The 19,184-nt window shown below is 35.3% G+C and overlaps 2 protein-coding genes across 3 annotated transcripts in view; both read left to right on the forward strand.

Annotated features, from left to right (window-relative positions):
- The first annotated feature begins 754 nt into the window (after nucleotides 1-754).
- Nucleotides 755-2,137, forward strand: LOC110140835 (histone H3.3A-like). Its single transcript, XM_070475913.1, has one exon. The coding sequence runs from the start codon at nucleotides 889-891 to the stop codon at nucleotides 1,297-1,299; it is 411 nt and encodes a 136-aa protein (XP_070332014.1). The 5' UTR covers nucleotides 755-888; the 3' UTR covers nucleotides 1,300-2,137.
- A 1,803-nt stretch (nucleotides 2,138-3,940) lies between these two features.
- The window catches only part of NCKAP1 (NCK associated protein 1), a 70,569-nt gene continuing 55,325 nt past the window's right edge, over nucleotides 3,941-19,184 (forward strand). Inside the window, exons 1-9 of one of the 2 annotated variants that reach the window (XM_020899462.2) lie at nucleotides 3,941-4,039; nucleotides 6,187-6,279; nucleotides 6,437-6,493; nucleotides 7,215-7,357; nucleotides 7,440-7,530; nucleotides 10,145-10,282; nucleotides 11,117-11,165; nucleotides 15,644-15,800; nucleotides 18,402-18,458. In XM_020899462.2, the coding sequence (XP_020755121.2) occupies nucleotides 3,956-4,039; nucleotides 6,187-6,279; nucleotides 6,437-6,493; nucleotides 7,215-7,357; nucleotides 7,440-7,530; nucleotides 10,145-10,282; nucleotides 11,117-11,165; nucleotides 15,644-15,800; nucleotides 18,402-18,458 (869 nt within the window). In that variant the 5' untranslated portion in view covers nucleotides 3,941-3,955. Of the gene's footprint in view, nucleotides 4,040-5,743; nucleotides 5,771-6,186; nucleotides 6,280-6,436; nucleotides 6,494-7,214; nucleotides 7,358-7,439; nucleotides 7,531-10,144; nucleotides 10,283-11,116; nucleotides 11,166-15,643; nucleotides 15,801-18,401; nucleotides 18,459-19,184 lie in introns of those variants that run through there. The other variant, XM_070475912.1, reaches the window with a different exon arrangement.

Below are 19,184 nucleotides of genomic sequence, written 5' to 3' on the forward strand. Positions count from 1 at the left end.
ATTTTAAGAATAATGGTCCACAGTTAGAAGCTTTAATGAAATCACTGTACAGATATTTTGCTAATATATTTAACCCATGTATCCATGATATGCTTTCAAAGTGTTAGCAAATAGAATCTTACCTTCTCAAAATTGTACTTTTCTAGTGTTCTGTTCTGTAACATCTAATGGTCTATTCCTGATTATATTCTTAAACCATTTCCTACTTCTTATTTACTATGAAATGATGAGATGGGAGGTAGAGGACTTGTTCTGGATGTTGAACCTAAAAGTTAAACACTTTTTGGTAGTGTCTGTTCTCCTTCACTTTAAAAACGAAAATGGAATATTTTTGCAGTTGAAGCCCAAGAGTTGTAGACACTTTTATTTTTGTTGTTATAGTTGAACTTTCATGCAGAACTTTATGGAATTTATTTATTTTCGTTAAATAGGGCACATAATTGTAACTTTTTATGGAGGTGTTGAGAGGATCATGTGAAACACTTGCACAGTTTTTGGAACACTACCTGGGAGAGACAGCATGCTCAGTTACTATCAGCTCTTACTAGGGTATTGTGGGCAGTGTTGAGATTATTTTAAATAGCTTTAATTTTTGCTCATTTTGAAGACGTGGTCTGTGTGTGTCTTCTGTTACTCACTTAATAATTAATGCACAGCTTCTGGCTGCCCTGTACATTGTCTTGGCTAAACTGCCCACATCAGCTCCCATTTTAATATTGAGGATATTAGATAGTGAGAGGTTAAGTTATTTAGCCATGAGAGCGCAGAGCAGTTTGGTGGTTCGTTGGAAGGGGTGCTTCCCCTGTCTCAGCTCCTGCGGCTCTTTGGGCAGCAGCGGCTGCGGTGGTCGGAGAAGCGGCCTATAACTTCTGCATTAGGTAAAAGAAAATGGCCCGAACCAAGCAGGCTGCTCGTAAGTCAACGGGTGGGAAAGCGCCCCGCAAGCAGCTGGCCACCAAAGCGGCCAGGAAAAGCGCACCCTCTACCGGCGGGGTGAAAAAACCTCATCGCTACAGGCCCAGGACTGTTGCGCTTCGAGAAATCCGTCGTTACCAGAAATCCACCGAGCTTCTGATCCGGAAACTGCCTTTCCAGAGGTTGGTGAGGGAGATTGCCCAGGATTTCAAAACCGACTTGAGGTTCCAGAGTGCCGCCATCGGCGCGCTGCAGGAGGCTAGCGAAGCGTACCTGATGGGTTTGTTTGAAGATACTAATCTGTGTGCCATCCACGCTAAGAGAGTCACCGTCATGCCCAAAGACATCCAAATGGCTTGCCGGATACGGGGAGAGAGAGCTTAAGTGAAGGCAGTTTTTATGGTGTTTTGTAGTAAATTCTGTAAAATACTTCGGTTTAATTTGTGACTTTTTTTGTAAGAAATTGTTTATAATATGTTGCATTTGTACTTAAGTCATTCCATCTTTCACTCAGGATGAATGCGAAAAGTGACTGTTCACAGACCTCAGTGATGTGAGCACTCTTGCTCAGGAGTGACAAGTGGCTAATATGCAGAAGGGATGGATGATATTTCTTGCTTCTCATGATGCATGTTTCTGTATGTTAATGACTTGTTGGGAGCTATTAAGGTACTAGAATTGATAAATGCGTATGGGGTCCTTTTGCAATAAAACTGATTATGACTTGATCCAAGTGTTTAACAATTGGGGCTGTTAAGTCTGACCATACATCACTGTGATAGAATGTGGGCTTTTTCAAGGGTGAAGATACAAGTCTAAACCATAGTGTAACTTAACAGTTTCCTTAAAAAAAAAAAAGTAAACCTGGCAGCTATAGAATACACTATGTGCATTTATAATAGCTATTTTATATATTGTAGTGTCAACATTTTTAAATTAAATGTTTTACATTGACATGTGGTGGGGAGTGTTGTCTTTAAGGTGTGTGTAATTTAGAGTTCGATTGGTTTTCTCCTGAGTAGACTGCACTTGTTTACGTAGTAAAATGCTTGGCGCGTTATACCTTGCATAAGTCCTCCTTCTACCACATGTTAAACTAACCCTCTAGCTGATAATGCAAACACTAACGGGGAGGGGGATTTATTTATAAGGGCTCTAGACTATAATACAAGTTATTCACACCAGCATCGTCTGTTACTAATACAGTAGTTAGTGCAGCTTTTCTTTGTGTTGTGATTGGTCTCATAACTAGGTTGAACTTTTCTCTACCAAGAGGAAACAATACCGAACTTTTTTTCCTTGTGGGGTTTGTATTATAATTGTTAGGGTAAACTTGCTGTGGGGGAGGGACACAGCTTCAGCTTATGGAACCTCTGCCAGTTAAAATGGTGTTCATGTGGCATCGGTTCTGGGAAAATCACTTCATAGAGACGGCTTTCCAAGTGGTTTTAAAATTTACCCTTCTATTGAAGTTTTTAGGTCAATTATGTATGTTGACTAAATTTACAAATAAACTTGTTTATTAAAAAAAAAAAGTTATTTAGCCATGATTCCACAATAAGAGGTGGGCTGGCTAGGGTTAACTTACTAAAACGTTACCTGACACTGACATATAAAGGTCTTTTTCTTTTTAATTTTAAATTTATTTTTTTAATTGAAGGATAATTGCTTTACAGAATTGTGTTGATCTCTGCCAAGCAGCAGCACGAGTCAGCCATCGGTATACATATGTCCCCTCCCTCTTGAACCTCACTTCTGCCCCCCTCTCCAGCCCACCCTTCATGGCTGATACAGAGGCCTGCTTTGAGTTCCCTGAGTTATGCAGCAAATAAAGGTCTTTTCACTTTGTCCTGCTCACTCATTCGATAGATATTTACATTAGATATTTTTGTGCAGAGCTGCATGATACGGATCGTGGCGTTTGGCACACTGCCTCGCAGTGTGGGAGGACTGTGATGCAAGGTAGAAAGGGATAATTATTAGAGACTGTGCACATTTAGAAGAGGGAGGTGCGCTGAGGGAAGCAGTTCAGTCAGGGATGGTTTCTTGAAAATGGGGTTAACATTTAAATTGAGTAGTTTAGGAGTAGTGAGATTTGGACATGTGTAAGTAATGCAATTTGGACATATCCATAGAGGAAACAGTAGAGAAAATGTGAGACGTTTATACACAATAGTGGATAGTTTGTTTTAGCTGCTTAGTATAGTCTGTGAATGGATGTAGGGGAAATCTAGATTGGAAGGTATATTTAGACAAAGGTATGTAGATCCTTAAAAACTTGAATAACTAATTTGAATTCATATATAATTAGTTCAGTAAATTTGTTTTAACCAGTGTAGAGACTTTGTTGATGTTGTTCAGTCGCTAAGTCATATCCAACTCTTTGCGACCCCATTGACTGCAGCATGCCAGGCTTCCTTGTCCTTCAGAATCTCTCAGAGTTTGCTCAGACTCATGTCCATTGAATCAGTGATGCCATGCAGCCATCTCATCCTCTGTCGCCCCCTTCTCCTCCTTCCCTCAATCTTTCCCAGCATCAGGGTCTTTTCCAATGAGTTGGCTCGTCGCATCAGATGGCCAAAGTATTGGAGCTTCAACCTCAGCATCAGTCCTTCCAATGAATATTCAGGGCTGATTTCCTTTAGGATTGACTGGTTTGATCTCCTTGCAAACCAGTCCTTGGTCCAGTCCAAGGACTCTCGAGAGTCTTCTCCAGCACCACAATTCAAAAGCATCAATTCTTTGGCACTCAGCCTTCGTTAATGGTCCACCTCTCATGTCCATACAGACATTGGACTGGACCATAGCTTTGACTATACAGACCTTTGTCAGCAACATGATGTCTTTGCTTTTTAATACTCTGCCTAAGTTTGTCATAGCTTTCCTTCCCAGAAGCAAGCGTCTTTTAATTTCATGGCTGCAGTCACCATTTGCAGTGATTTTGGAGCCCAAGAAGAGAAATTCTGTCATTGTTTCTACTTTTTCCCCTTATATTTGCCATGAAGTGATGGGACCGGATGCCACAATCTTCCTTTTCTGAATGTTGAACTTTAAGCCAGCTTTTTCACTCTCCTCTTTCTCCCTCATCAAGAGGCTCTTTAGTTCTTCTCTTTCTGCTATTAGAGTAAGTATCATCTGCATATCTGAGGTTGTTGGTATTTCCCCCATCATCTTGATTCCAGCTTGTGATTCATCCAGCATGGCATTTTGCATGATGTACTCTGCATGTAAGTTAAATAAGCACAGTGACAATATACAGTAGAGGCTAGTTATATACAATTTGGGGGAAATAAATTGGAATGAGAAATTGAGACCATGATGAGATTTTACTGTTAAAAAGGAAGATGGGGGTGGGGGTGAAATCCCCTCCACCTCCGTGTGAAATGGTAGGAAGAACACTTTATTAGGAATATGGATATGAAATTTTAATCTTGGCCCATTCATGTTAACTGGGTGTATAACTTTGGGGAAGACTCTTTTAAGCTCTGTGGGCATTAGCTTCTTGATACGCAAAATGAGAATTCGTATAAAAGGTCATTCGGGCCCATAATGAGATGGTGATCTGTTATTTTTTTGTTCAAACTAGACACTGAAACTGAAAGAAGGCACTGTAAATATAAACCCAGTAGCAACCAAGTTATGTTTTTGCTTTTTATCCTATTAGTTTGCTTTCACCTGTTACATTTCAAAGATAAAATTTAAAGTACTGAAAAGCAGGGGAAAGTATTGAGATATCAATTATAAATGTTAAATGTTGTTGAACAAGGTAAAGGTAGTATCATCTGAGGGAATAGAATCATTTTAAAATGAGTATCTGCCTGATGTGAGTGGTAATGATTAAAAGTGTACATACAAATATAGAATTGTTTTGAAACAGATATATTGCTCAAAATAAAGTCAACTAGTAACACAGATAAAGCTAGAACAGCTACACACATCACTGTAAGTATATACCTCAGTTTGCCTGGTTTTAAGGGGAAGTAGAGTATAACGAAGTATTGTTTATACTTTTTTAAAAATGTCCTCAGGGACTGCAGTATTTAGGGTACTATATGGTAGTTGGGTCTACCAGAATGCTGTGCTTGCTACTGTAAATACTTTTTAATAGGTATATTTTTAATCCTCTGATGTTATGCTTACTGTTAAGAATTTTCTGACTTAGCATAATGTGTAGACAAGGCTCTTCCCCCAACTCTCCTGTGTTAGGTGTCAGTATGAACTGCAGGAGGGTCTTAAAACTGGATGGCCTTTGATAGCAAGTTTGATATTTTGAACCATTTTCTCATATTTTCTAGTTTTCTCATGTCCTAGGTAAATTACATTTAACATGCATTCAGATCACCTAGGTATAATATATATATATATAAATTTTGTATATATAAATGGCAGATTCTGATTTGGGGTGAGCCTGAAATCCTACTCTTGTAACAAGTTTCTAAATGATGTGGGCATTTCTTTTCTGTAGGCTACATTCAGAATATCAGATATTTCTAAATGGTTTTGTTGAAGTTTGGCAGACTTGTGGTTTACTGCCTACATTTCTGATATGGCTGGGTTCTATCAGAAATTATAGTAATAGTTGTTTTAAAAGAAAACTCAGGACTTCTGTAAATGTAATAATACAGTTGACTGAAATGTTTGTCTTTTATATTCACATTTCCCTCTTCATATGTTTATGCGTCTTAACTCTAGTTTTGCTTCTTTCTCATTTCTTTTTTGTTGTTGTGATTTTTGCTTTTCTTTAATGTATTATTGTGTTTTGTGGATCTGGTCAGGGAACCGTTACTGTATTTTACGTTTGTATCTACATTTTATTTTGCATGCGTAACGTGGCTTTGCCTGGATGTTCTTTTTGGTAAGTTCCAAATTTATAAAGCATATTGTTTTTTGTAGTGTAAGTTACAATGTCTTTCACCTTCTTTTCTCCCACTTTTAGTAATGTGATCATGCTCATGAGTTGCTTTTAATTTTCTTTTTAAAGAGTTCATTTGACAGTTATTTTTTTCGTAACACTTTCCAGTTTTCCTTAATAGTAGTGCAGTTTGGTACTAATCTGCTTTGATTCGTTTTATAGCCTCACACTGTCAGTTGCTGGTCACTATTAGAAGTTGCTGTTTCAAGTATTTTGGTTTTTTAAAAGAGCCTTAATCATCTAGAAATATTGTTCTAAAAGCTTGTGTTTTCATATAGCAATCATAAAAGAAGATAGTTTGTATTAAACCTAATAATTTTGTTCATGGTAAACAGTGCATTCTAATTTTGTTTTCACAGCAACAGCTTGCACAACTGCAGAAAGAAAAATCAGAGATTCTGAAAAATCTGGCGTTATATTATTTCACATTTGTAGATGTTATGGAATTTAAGGTATGTATTTTAATACGTACAGTTTAACATTTCAGAGATAAATTGATATTTGTTAATTGTATAAATTGTTCTGTCACTTGTGGATAATAAAGTATGTGTTTTCTGAATTTAGTAGTAGTCATATAAGTAAAAGATTAAAATAAACTTTTATTTTCAGGACCATGTTTGTGAATTGCTGAATACTATTGATGTTTGCCAAGTCTTCTTTGACATTGTACGTATAATTTTCAGAAAAATTTCTAATTCTTCTGTTTCTAGTAGTAGAACTAAGGGGATCAAATGCTTTTCTTTAGAGATACTTTTGTATGATTAGTATATAAAATTCCAGCATTGAATTTGACTTTATTTTTTAAGGTAAGGAGTTATACTGTATCTCTGTTTTTACTTATTTGATTGTCATTGAGTATAAATCTTGCACATATTGGGAAATAGTTATTAATTTTAGTATTTTATTTTGATAGGCTCAATTTTAAAAGGTTACGCAAATAATTTTTTCTCTATAAAAGGCACACTTGATAAAATCTTTCTTAATAAGACAGTTTCTAGATATAAGAAATCAGTGAAAAACATCTCCGCTGACTTAATGGTGAACCTATTCATTAATTTAATACTCCTTTTTTCTTGCTTAGTGAGAATTGCTTCCATGCTTATTATTATTGTGGTTTTGGCTATTCTTTTAAATTGTTAGCAGTTTGAATAGAGTAATCACAAACTCTTTTTCATTTGTAAAATTGTGTTGCAAACACAAAACTATTATCTGTAACTCCCAAATTTTAGACATGTTTTTGGTGAAAGGAATTAGTTAGAATTTCAGAAATGGGGATATAATAAATAACTACAGAAAATTATTAGCTTACAGTAGCTGCCATGAAGATGCTTTTGTGTGTGCTTAAAAGTTTGTGAAATAAAAAGTTGAACTTATTTTTTTTTCTTAGACTGTAAACTTCGATTTAACAAAGAACTACTTAGATTTGATCATAACATATACAACACTAATGATACTGCTGTCTCGAATTGAAGAAAGGAAGGCAATCATTGGATTATACAACTATGCTCATGAGATGACCCACGGAGCAAGGTATACCTGCATTAAAGAAATGTGTGTGAAAGTCTCAGTTTGATGGCTTACAATTCAGTGATGTTTATGTGTCTGTTTTAAGTGACCGAGAATACCCACGCCTTGGTCAGATGATTGTGGATTATGAAAACCCTTTAAAGAAAATGATGGAAGAATTTGTGCCCCATAGCAAGGTAAGAGCTGATTTCTAGGGGTGTTTCAATAGGCATATGAGGGCTTGAGGGTGGATAGAGTGATAAACTGCTTCTAAGAAAGAAAATCTTAATGAGATATGATTTATAGTTATGTATAGTTTTATCTAATTGTGAACCAGAGAAATCATTAATTATATCCAGAATCATGAATAGAAACTCTGGAATATATTGATCTATTGTAGTTTTTAGGTTCTCTATAGGATATAGAGTTAGTGAAGTTTAGTATTTGAGAATGTCTACTAGATTCATATCAGACTGCTTTGTTCTAATCCCAACTCTGACAGTTGCTGTGTATTATCGGGCAGGTTACTTAACCAACTTCACTGTATCTCAGTTTTCTTATCTGTAAAAATGCAGTAATAGTAATCCTACTCTATGTGGCTATTATGAGTATTAAATGAGTTATTTTGTGAAAGGTGTTTCCACACATAGTATTTGATAAATCTTAATTATGTTATTAGAATATAACCTCGTAATGAAAAAATTGCAGGAGGTTGTGATAATTTTAAACATTTATCCTTTATGATATATTAAAAAAATAGTTCTTAATGAAATAATTTTGGTTTAGACTCTTGCCATTATGGCTTCTCTTAGGGAGGGCTAGTTCCTTAGCATGTCAAGGAAGTTTATTGGTATCCTCATAACGATAAGGAAATTGAGGACTGGAAGTGATATGATGAAGTAAGCCATTTGGCAGCATTTGTGGCAAAACAAGGTCTAGGATTAGAATCTTGGTCCATTGTTCCCTTTGAATGATGGGAGTTAGTAATACAGTGTTTTATATGAATCTGTGCTTTATTTTTTTAACATACAGTTAGCAACAAGAATTGTCCTTCAATTTTCTTACTCCCATGAAAATTCTAAAGATGCGTTTCCAGTTTTAACTTCCCTGCATAGCTGTATTATACCCACAAATTTATGTAGGTTTAATGTCTTAGAGTTAGTTGTACCATTAGCTTAAAACAGTTTATTGAAAGAGTCTAGTAGATGATACCAATTTTGAAGTAAAAATCAGCATTGTAGATGGAAGTGTCAGGGTCTCTCAGTGCTAAGCAGATCATCACCTGTCTCTTTGATTTTATTAGTGCTTTTTCCTCAGCTACTCATCTCTTGTTTTTTCTCTGGATCTGTTTCTAACTTTTTGCCAATCAGATACAGCTTTGCTTTTAGTTAGCCACTTCAGATTTGGCTCTTTTCCCAGTGAAATGATAAACATTTATTTTAAAGGCTATTATATCTTTATTTAGGACTTCCCTGGTGGCTCAGATGGTAAAGAATTTGCATGCAATGCAGGAGACCCAGGTTTGATCCCTGGATCGGGAAGATCTCTTGGAGAAGGGAGTGGATACCCCCTCCAGTATTCTTGCCGAGAGAATTCCATGGACCGAGGAGCCTGGTTGGCTACAGTCCACAGGATCACAAAGCGTCAGGCACAACTGAGCAACTAACACTTTCACCTCTTATATCTCTATTTAAGTTCTCCATAGCCATTAGCACATACTAGACTGTTAATAATTACTTGAGGAGAATTGTCTATTTGGATTAGACCAGTTTTTTCCTAATCTTGATTTTTCTGATATTCTATGATATCTCAAGGCTTTGATGTTAATAGAAACTCGCTCAGTTGTGTCTGACTCCTTGTGACCCCGTGGACTGTAGCCTGCCAGACCCCTTGGTCCATGGAATTCTCCAGGCCAGAATACTGGAGTGAGTAGCCTATCCCTTCTCCAGAGGATCTTCCCAACCCAGGAATTGAATCCAGGTCTCCTGCATTGCAGGCGGATTCTTTATGAACTGAGCTACCAGGGAAGCCCAATAGAAAGACCATCATGTATTTACTAGGATTTGTTCAAATTAATGTAAAAAAATATTCAAAATCACCTGGTGCAGTGATAAAACAATTCCTAGGTTTTACTCCCAGAGGTTCTGGCTCAGGCAGAGCCCTGGATTTTCTTTTTCTGAACAAACTCTCCTGGCAATTTATGCATAGCCAGATTAAAGACCCACTCTGTACAGAATTTTTAGGAAGCAGGAGTGAATAGCAAAAGAGTTAAAAGCAAACAAGAAGCAAATGAGATGAAAAATACCTTGATGATAACTTTATCATTAATAGACTAAATGGCAAATAGAAATAATTTATTAAGATAAAGTACAGTGGATCATTTTTAGAAGGCATTCTTTGAAGAAATATGAAACATGTTGAACTCTGTTAACACTTAGTCATATAACCTTAAGTACTACTTTTTCTTTCACTGAGCACTGATACACAGAAGGATGATGCTAGACTCTGTACCCTTTTTAAAATAAAGATCACATGATTGCCATACATTTTCACCTTTAAGAAAGTAACATGATTTCCTGAGCTAAGCTTTAGCTGAGGAATGCAGAATCTATGTAACTTTCATGAAATTAAAAACAAAAAAAATCTAAAGTATAACTGGGACCCACCTCAAGTGTCATATGGAGCATACTTGTAATTAGGCTTTTGTTTTATGATGGTACGGTTAGAAACACACAGCACTTATAGCTGGAAATTAAATGAAAAGTAAAAAAACCCTCATTCTTCAACTTTCTTTTTTTCTGTTTTAATTAGTCTCTTTCAGATGCACTAATTTCTCTTCAGATGGTGTATCCTCGAAGGAACCTTTCAGCTGACCAGTGGAGAAATGCTCAGTTGTTGAGTCTCATCAGTGCCCCGAGCACAATGCTTAATCCCGCACAATCTGACACTGTATGGTTCTGTACTTTCTTTTTTGAATGAAAAGAGTAAAATTGATTTTAAAAAAATCAATTAAGCAGTGCTGTTGCACTTTTTCTTCTAATTAGTATTAGCCTGTCAGTGAAGTTTATTGTAAAATGCTCATTATTTATGTTGTACTATTCACATTTTTAACTTTTACTTTTTTTTTCCCATTCACATTTTTTAAATTTCTAAATGCTGATGCTGAGTACAACTAGTAGTATGAGTTCTTTTAAGGCTTAAAAATTTGCTTTGCTTTCTTATGGTAGAAAATTTGGAAGATTCAGAAAATTAGGAGAAGAAAAAAATCACCCCAAGTCTTCCAGACTTACTAGAGAAAATCACTATTGTATTCTATTAAGTTTCTTTTCAGTCTTTTTTCTGTATATATAAACATAGATGTTATGCATATGGAGAATAAACACATAATTACTGACTTGGGTGAAATAGCATCCAGGTACATAATTTTTTTTTTTAATAAAATTTTATCCTTTGAAAATACTGCAAGTTCTGCAATAAACTTTGGAAATTTGGAAGTAGTTATTTACTAAATTGAAAACAATTTAGCAACCATGTTTTTTAAAGAGAAGTTTCAGGGTGTGTGAATCTGAAAGAGGAATGTGAAAGAGGCACAGCTTTCACCGTCTTTTATGGACCACGGGTATAAGTATAGGTTATAAAACTTGCATCCAGTGTTTCAACTATGTTGTGGTGGTATTTGAACCAAGAATTGAGTAGTCAGACTTCTTAGAAGGAAGAGAAAGAGGAGTGACTCAGTGCAGAATTTTTTCCTTAAATCACAAGTTTATATTTTCTTTTTTTAAGATGCCTTGTGAATATCTCTCTTTGGATGCCATGGAAAAATGGATTATCTGTAAGTAAAATTGGTTAGTTTTATGATTACTCCTCAGTTTTAAGTTTCAGAGAGAAATAACAGTAACATGGATTGCTTTAATAGCAAGCACTGTGCTAATCCTTCTATGTGCATCATCCAGTCCTTATATTGATCTGGTTAGAGTAGGTTGGTCTAGTTTATAGATGAGGAATTAAAGTTTAGTCCACACAGCAAGTGACAAAGACAAAGGACCATCAAGGCTCATGGTCTACATTATATTGCCCCTCAACAAGGCCATCAAAAGTAAATTTTTATTTTATTTTTAATGATTTTCTTGATGCTGCATTTATTCAGTTGTTTTTGTTTTTAAATTATTTTAGTACATACAATAGACATCTTATATGTTTGCATGGGAAATAAAGTTACTTGTTTGCACTCCTACAAGTTCACAAACTATGAGAGAAATAGTCACACAGATACAGTGTAAATGAAAATTGCTATAATTTTTTCTACTACCCCCAGGTCCACTGGCAGAGGGGAATAATTTTGAGCAGTTTGTGCTTTTTAGTTCTTATAGCTCTTGTTTCTTAATTTATTAACATTTAGGTATTATTTGATGACTTTTTATCATACTGTTTCTAAAACTGGTGAATGACCAATTTTTATTTTTTAGTGATTTTTGGATTGGTGCTTTTATAAAATACATTGAAACTGAATTAGTGGAATTATCAAAAATAAAGTAATAAGCAAAGATGAAATAAAAGCCTACATTTTGATTATTAGATTCAATATTTAAGTATTACTCTAACAATTAAATATTTAATCTAACAATTTGATTGTTACTAGGTTTCTACCCCTAAGTTGCTATCAGTGAAAAGTTTTCTAAATGAAAGTTTCTAAATACTCTCAGTTCTCTACTTGATCTCATTATGCACTGGCGGTTTGAGTAATGCAGTTATTAGTATGAAGGAGAAAGAATTTAACACATATTGTCTGTCCTTAGCCATTTTTATTATAATTTTTACATTGATCATGTTTGTGATCCTTATATTTTGTTCTATAATGATTGTTAGGTTTTTATGCTTTTGTTGATTTAAAAAGACAGCTTTTGGAGTATTGATTTTGCTCAAAAGCATGGTGATCCTTGATTTTTTTATGTTTATGGATCTATGGATGAAGAACCAGTGTGATTAGTAGTTAGGTGGCCTGAGTGACATCTAATGTTAAATAGAACTATTTCCATCCAGTCTCTACCTTGAAAGTGTTCAAAATGTCAGTTGCTTAGTCTTATCTGACTCTTTGCAACCCCATGGACTGTAGCCCATCAGGCTCTTCTGTCTATGGAATTCTCCAGGCAAGAATACTGGAGTGGGTAGCCATTTCCTCTTCAAGCGATCTTCTTGACCCGGGATTGAATCGAGGTCTCCTGCATTGCAGGCAGATTCTTTACCATCTGAGCCACCAGGGAAGCCCGGTCCTTACCTTAAATGGGAGTAATGAATGCAAGGCTTTGTGTAATGAGCCATGAGGTTAAGTCAGAAGGCAGAACACCTAAATGGAGGATGCTTGGGCATGGAAAAGGCAAACTAATTTGGGATAGCCACAATTGCCAAAAGTCAGGAAAGTTAACTCAGTTTTGCTGCTTTCATTTATTTGAGCCTTGAGTAGAGTTAATAGAGTTACATCAAACTTTGCACTTCTCTCCCCCCGCTTTTTTTTTTTTTTTTTAATTTTTCTCTTTTTGACACCAATTCCTGCACTAGAACTTTCTATAAAAGATAGTCTATTTTCTTTAGAGCTTTACTGTAGATTAGTTGAAAGAGTAGCAGTATCATCTTGGAACTTATTAGATATGCATAATATTGATTTTCACCCTAGGACTTCTGATGAAAAACTCTGAATGGATCCCAGCAACCTGTGATTTAACAAGCCTTCCCAGTGATTCTGATAGGAAGCTGAAGTTTAAGAATCACTGGTCTAGATTCTAGCCTGGGGCCAAGGGTTGTTGGGGCTTCCCAGGTGGTGCTAGTGGTAAAGAACCCATCTGCTAATGCCAGAGACATAAGAGACTGGGGTTTAATCCCTGGACTGGGAAAAATCCCCTGAAGGAGAGCATGGCAACCCACTCCAGTATTCTTGACTGGAGAATCCCTTGGATAGAGGAGTCTGACGGGCTACAGTCCTCAGAGTCGCAGAGCTGAAAACGACTGAAGCGACTTAGCACATAGCACGGGGGTGGTTGAGGGTCTGGAATGTTGAGGATCCAGCTCTTTTGAATGTGATTTCACAGTAACTTGGGGCTTACCTGGTGGCTCAGACAGTAAAGAATCTGTCTGCAATGCAGGAAACCCGGGTTCAATTCCTGGGTCAGGAAGCTGCCCTGAAGAAGGGAATGGCTACTCACTCCAGTAGAATTCCATGGACAGAGGAGTCTGGCGGGCTGGAGTCCATGGGATCGTAAAGAGTCAGACAAGACTGAGTGACTAACATAGTAATTTATACAGTAACTTATCCCGGTGCTCTGAATTGACTATACCCAGATGACTCCTTATGAAAGATCTCTTTTTAAATTGATAGTACAAAGATTTTCTCCAGCTTTCTTGTTTAGTATTGATTTTCGATCTTATTTTCCTACATTTTCATGACTGAAAAAAAATTTTTTTTTCCTGTCTTTTTGCTGAGAACTTAGTGGGAAAAGGAGGTTAATGTGTGGTTTAGTTAATAGACTGTCTTCCTAATCTTGGGCTATTTTAAATTAATTTACCTTTTATTGACCTGATAGTAAATGAATATACTTTATAATATAACCCATGTCTTACATAAGTAAAGTTTACAGTGACCCATAATGATACTGATAATATTCTCAGAGAAACTTTTATTATCAACAGCAGTGTTATGAGTCTAAGTGTACATTGAGGTACAAGACACTAAGTGAAATCTCATTTTAGTAAAGGGATTAGAGTATCAAATATCAGTGCATGAGGCAAAAAGTTTCACAAGACTTCTTTTAAGGATTGTAAAAATTTCCATAAAGGTGTTTTGTTTCTTTGGTTATGTACCAGATCTTCTTTGGTTATGTACCAGATCAAATAATTAGACTTGCATTTAGGGACCCTAAATGTATAAAAAACATTTTAATATATTTCAGGTATTTTTAAGGAAGTTATTAATAAATGTACATCTGTATGTATGATTCTACAATATTTGCCTACCCTAAAGAGTTAGTTTTCCTGTGTAGTGGCCCTTTAAAAGGAATGTTTAATTAAGAATAAAAGATACAAAGCAAGTTAAATGTTAGTGATTGAGGAGGAGTTTAAAGATTGAAATGACTGTTGAAAATCAGAGGGAAATCTTACAGAAAATAGAATTGGTTTTTAACTGGCCCAGCATGATACATAGTTTATAATAAGCATTGAGTACATGTTCTAGGAATGAAAGATGAGGTTTTATGGCTTCCCTCATAGCTCAGTTGGTAAAGAATCTGCCTGCAATGCAGGAGACCCCAGTTCAATTCCTGGGTCAGGAAGGTCCCCTGGAGAAGGGATAGGCTATTCACTCCAGTGTTCTTGGGCTTCTCTTGTGGCTCAGCTGGTAAAGAATCTGCCTGCAATGCGGGAGACCTGGGTTTGCTCCCTGGGTTGGGAAGATCCCCTGGAGAAAGGAAAGTCTACCCACTCCAGTATTCTGGCCTGGAAAATTCCATGGACAGTCCATGGGGTCGCAAAGAGTTGGACAGGACTGAGCAACTTTCACTTTCTAGGAATGAAAGATGAGGTTTTATGGCCTAGAATAGAGGGTCAGGGGAGACCTCAGTAAACATACAGGATTACACATTTTTGAAGAATTTCTAAATTAGATGACAAAAGGTAAGATACCTGAATTTATAGAATAGAGAACTGTGTAACATATTGAAAGAATATTGGCCTTTAAGGGTAACTACTTGAGGAAAAGTCTGGTTCTAATACTTTATTACTGTGACTTTAGGCAAGTCATTGACCCTTATTTCTTCGGTTGTAAAAGAAGGATACCACTGGTCTTTCCACTCTACACGATAATCTTATGAGATAATATATGTGAAAGGATTAAATTAGTACAAACTATAATTTGCTATGAAACTGTGACATGCTATTTCATTTCCTGTAATGACTTAAAAGTAGCTTTCTTTTTCAGTTACTGTAACAACTGTAAGATAATTGTATATATGTAAATTGGTAGCTTCTGATCTCTGGTTTAAAATATCTTTTACTCGTTTGTTAAAGTCAGTTCCTTCACAACCCAGAAGTGACCTTTTTTTCCTTTTCATCAGTGTAAGTTCAAATCACTGGTTTTGCAAAGTACAGAAAATTATTTTGAAAAAGAGAAATATTGTTGCCATCTTGTATGTATATGTATTACTTGTCACTTAAAAGCCTCAGTTTAAGTGATTGTGTTTATGTTTCTTTATTTTTAAAAAGCTACCCTGTAACTCAAATAACCTAACTTAGGAAAATTTTTATTTCTTTTTCTTTTGTTTCAAGTTGGCTTTATTTTGTGCCATGGGATCCTAAATACTGATGCAACAGCACTGAACCTTTGGAAACTAGCTCTTCAAAGTAGCTCTTGCCTCTCTCTCTTTCGAGATGAAGTTTTCCACATTCATAAAGCTGCAGAAGACTTATTTGTAAACATTCGAGGGTACGTCGTTTTCAATTATTTTGTCTTTTTTGGAGAAAAGTAGTAAGTGGAATATCTATTGAAGTTCTGAGATAGAGAAGGCACACATTATGCAAGAAGATACAATCTGTACCTGTTTATCAGTCACACCAAGTTGTTTTTAACAGTGATCCTGATATTTTTTACAGGTTACTTCACAGACTAAAATATCTAGTGTTCGTGCTGTTTCAAAATTTGTATTCTGGGAGAAAGATGATGGTTTTAGACATAAATATTACTGTGAAAGCACAATGTACATTTTAGGAGTTACGAAGTTTTTAGAAATGTATTTTAGAATCCAGTGCATTTAAAAAGTATATGAATCAGTCAAAAACTACTTCATTAATTATTTGTAGCCATTGCAGAAGTCAGGCCACTGCAAAAAGGAAATCATGTTTCCTTATATTGAGGAAGTATTCCAAGTGACTCATTTATACTCATTCCTTGTAACACAAATAATTCTTAAATTTGGTCCCTTGGAATTTTTATGCTTGCTTTTTTTCCCACTTTTGGCTCTGTAGCCAGTATATAAAAACAAGTTCAACTCACACTTGGTAGCCTTTATAAAATCTTTTGAAATTAGGAGTATCTAAAATTTCTTGGGGTCTATTGGAGCTAAAAATATTGAATAACTGGGTTGGATTTGTCAGTTTCATGGATGTGAACTTCAGCTATATTTATTTCATATCCGATTCAGTAATGTCCTAAATGAAATTCAGATTTTAAAAATCTATTAGTTATTAAAATGTAAAGATATGTCTAGTACTGACAGTTTAAGCCAGTATACCATCTCAGATTGTAGTATGCATATGAAGTACCCTGGGATGTGAATTAAAATCCAGGTTCCTGGGCATCACCCCTAACCTCCTAAATCCCCTGTATCTATATCTTGGAGAGGTAAAGAAATCTGCCCTTTTCTCCCACCGCCTCCCCCAAGTAGTTTATTGAGGTAAATTTACAGACAGAAAAATGCATAAATGTTAAGTGAACAACTCAACAATTTTGTGTACGAATACCCCTAGTGACCACTTAGATCAAGATACAGAGTGTTTCCATTATCCCCAGAAAATTCTCTTGTGCCTTTCTGGTCAGTACTGCTATCCCTGGTCCATTCCCCTAGCCTTCACAGGTGGTCTCTCTTTTCATTTCTGTCACCATATGTGATTCTGGCCTTCTCATGCAGGTAGTCTCTCAGCCATAGTGTGAGAAACAGCACCCTCTGTATTTTTCAACTCTTAGTTCACTTTTTATTTTAGATGGTGGAGTACCTGGAAATACCTTATGTTGTTGTGAGCTTTGTCATTTTCAAAGTGATTCAGATCAAAAATCCTGAAACTTATGCCTTAGCATATTGACATCCTCTCTGGGGAATTATGTTTAAATATATGTAAACACTTAGAACCAGAGAGTTTCTGTATATTGAGTGAGTGTCAGGTAAATATTGTACAGATAAATTTAATGGCTTCATGAAACCAATTGTTTTTTCATTATGCCATTTTTTTTTTTCTGGCCACTCCACATGACTTGTGGGATCTTAGTTCCTAGACTAGGGATTGAACCAAGATCCACCACAGTGAAAGTACCGAGTACTAACCACTGGACCTCTTGAAATTCCTTTGTTATGCTTTTTCTGTGTTAAATTTACCATTTAAGAATTTCTATATTTAAGTTTTAATTTTTTACTAAATCATGAGTGATTGATCCAACTTAAAAAGTGAATTATAGTAATTAACAAGTCAGACCATAAATATGAAAACTCATCATTTATACAGGTCAGTGGTTACAGAATTATGACATTTGCTTGAAGAATACACAAATCTTAGCATACTTAATTTAGAAATTGAAGTTCTTGGTATAAGTGGTTAAGAAGATAATTTTTCTTTAACATTTTAGGAATTTTGAATTTTTATGTATTTAGAAGCCAGGAAATTAGCATATCCTTATTAGAGTTTATTTTATAGATGGCACTTTTAGGCTCTCTGATCCTGGCATTCAGTGTCTTCTATTTTAAATGTTTTTTAATTTGAAAAAAATGTGCTTTCTTAAAACAGTGGTGAGTAAAAATCACCCATAGGTCTATCCCTTAAAATAAGTTAAAGTAATCGAATGCTTTCCTGCTCTTTTTCTCCACCACAGAATTTCTGTTCCTAGTATATGTGCCTTGAGAAATTTTTTTATGCTTATGAGGTAACATAAAAAGCCAAAAGTAATAGCTTTGTCAGGACTTGCAGTTTTTGGAAATCACTGTTAATTATTTTAGAAGTATAATTTAGTGTCCCTATTGGAGATTTAAGAAAATAAAAGTCTGCTTTGTAAATTTAATTTTATTACTGAATTTTAATGTAATACGAGATTTATTGTTTTAGGAAGAGCTGATGGGGTACTTAAGGTGCTCAAAATGATGTGGGTAGACTTCTTCCATGTATTTCCAGTTTGAGAGCCAGTTTTTCTGACTCTCAGTTGATAATAAGCCAGTTGATAATAAGACATTTTTAATTGACTAGTATTTGACTAACTTGTTTTTACTGTTATTGACCAAATTAAGATTAACATACTTCTTTTTTTTTTTTTTTTGGCTCATAGCTATAATAAGCGTATTAATGACATAAGAGAATGCAAAGAGGCAGCTGTGTCACATGCGTAAGTGGTTCTAACTTATCTGTGAAACTTTTAATCAAGAATTCCTTTCTTAAAGCATTGTTTTGTTGAAGTGAGTGCAGATTAATGGTGTGTAAGATGTGGCAGTAGAAGTAGGGGACTTCCAATCAATGAGGAACATGTTTATAACTCTGTATCTAGTCATCTTGTTATTAGTATGGACAGATTTTTAATATTTTTTAAGTGTTAAATGCTCTTAAGGAATATCATACAGAGGAATTAATTTTGGTGTCATTCATTTCTCTTATTGCTCCTGTGCTCTGGTACCAATACTTGGCAAGTTATGATGGTTTTTGTACTACTTCATGTGCATTCCCCCAATGGTATTTACTTTTCAAACTATGTTAATCCTGTACCTTTCCCAAATATTAGTAAATATATTTTATTAGAAAATATATAGATAACTTAAATTAGATATTAGTGTATTTAAAATGTTTGAACAACTTTTCAATTTTCTCATGAAATAATTTGGTAATTCATTTAATTGTTATATAGTGTACTTGTATAGAATATCTTTAGTAAGTCTAGGTACAGTAGAGATAACACTATCTGATCCATCAGTATATCTACAAGACAGAGAAAAGATAACACCACAGTCATAGGTGAAAATATAAAACTACAAGAAGTTTTAGAATTTAGGCTTAGGCTATAACATAGATATTAGGAATTTAAATCATCTTTATTTATTGCTAACTATAGTATATTATT

Source organism: Odocoileus virginianus, chromosome 13 (genome assembly GCF_023699985.2).
Source record: "Odocoileus virginianus isolate 20LAN1187 ecotype Illinois chromosome 13, Ovbor_1.2, whole genome shotgun sequence".
Classification (NCBI taxonomy): domain Eukaryota; kingdom Metazoa; phylum Chordata; class Mammalia; order Artiodactyla; family Cervidae; genus Odocoileus; species Odocoileus virginianus.

Excerpts from the sequence above, each read along its gene's own strand:
- LOC110140835 (XM_070475913.1), top strand. The coding sequence starts at position 889 with ATGGCCCGAACCAAGCAGGCTGCTCGTAAGTCAACGGGTGGGAAAGCG.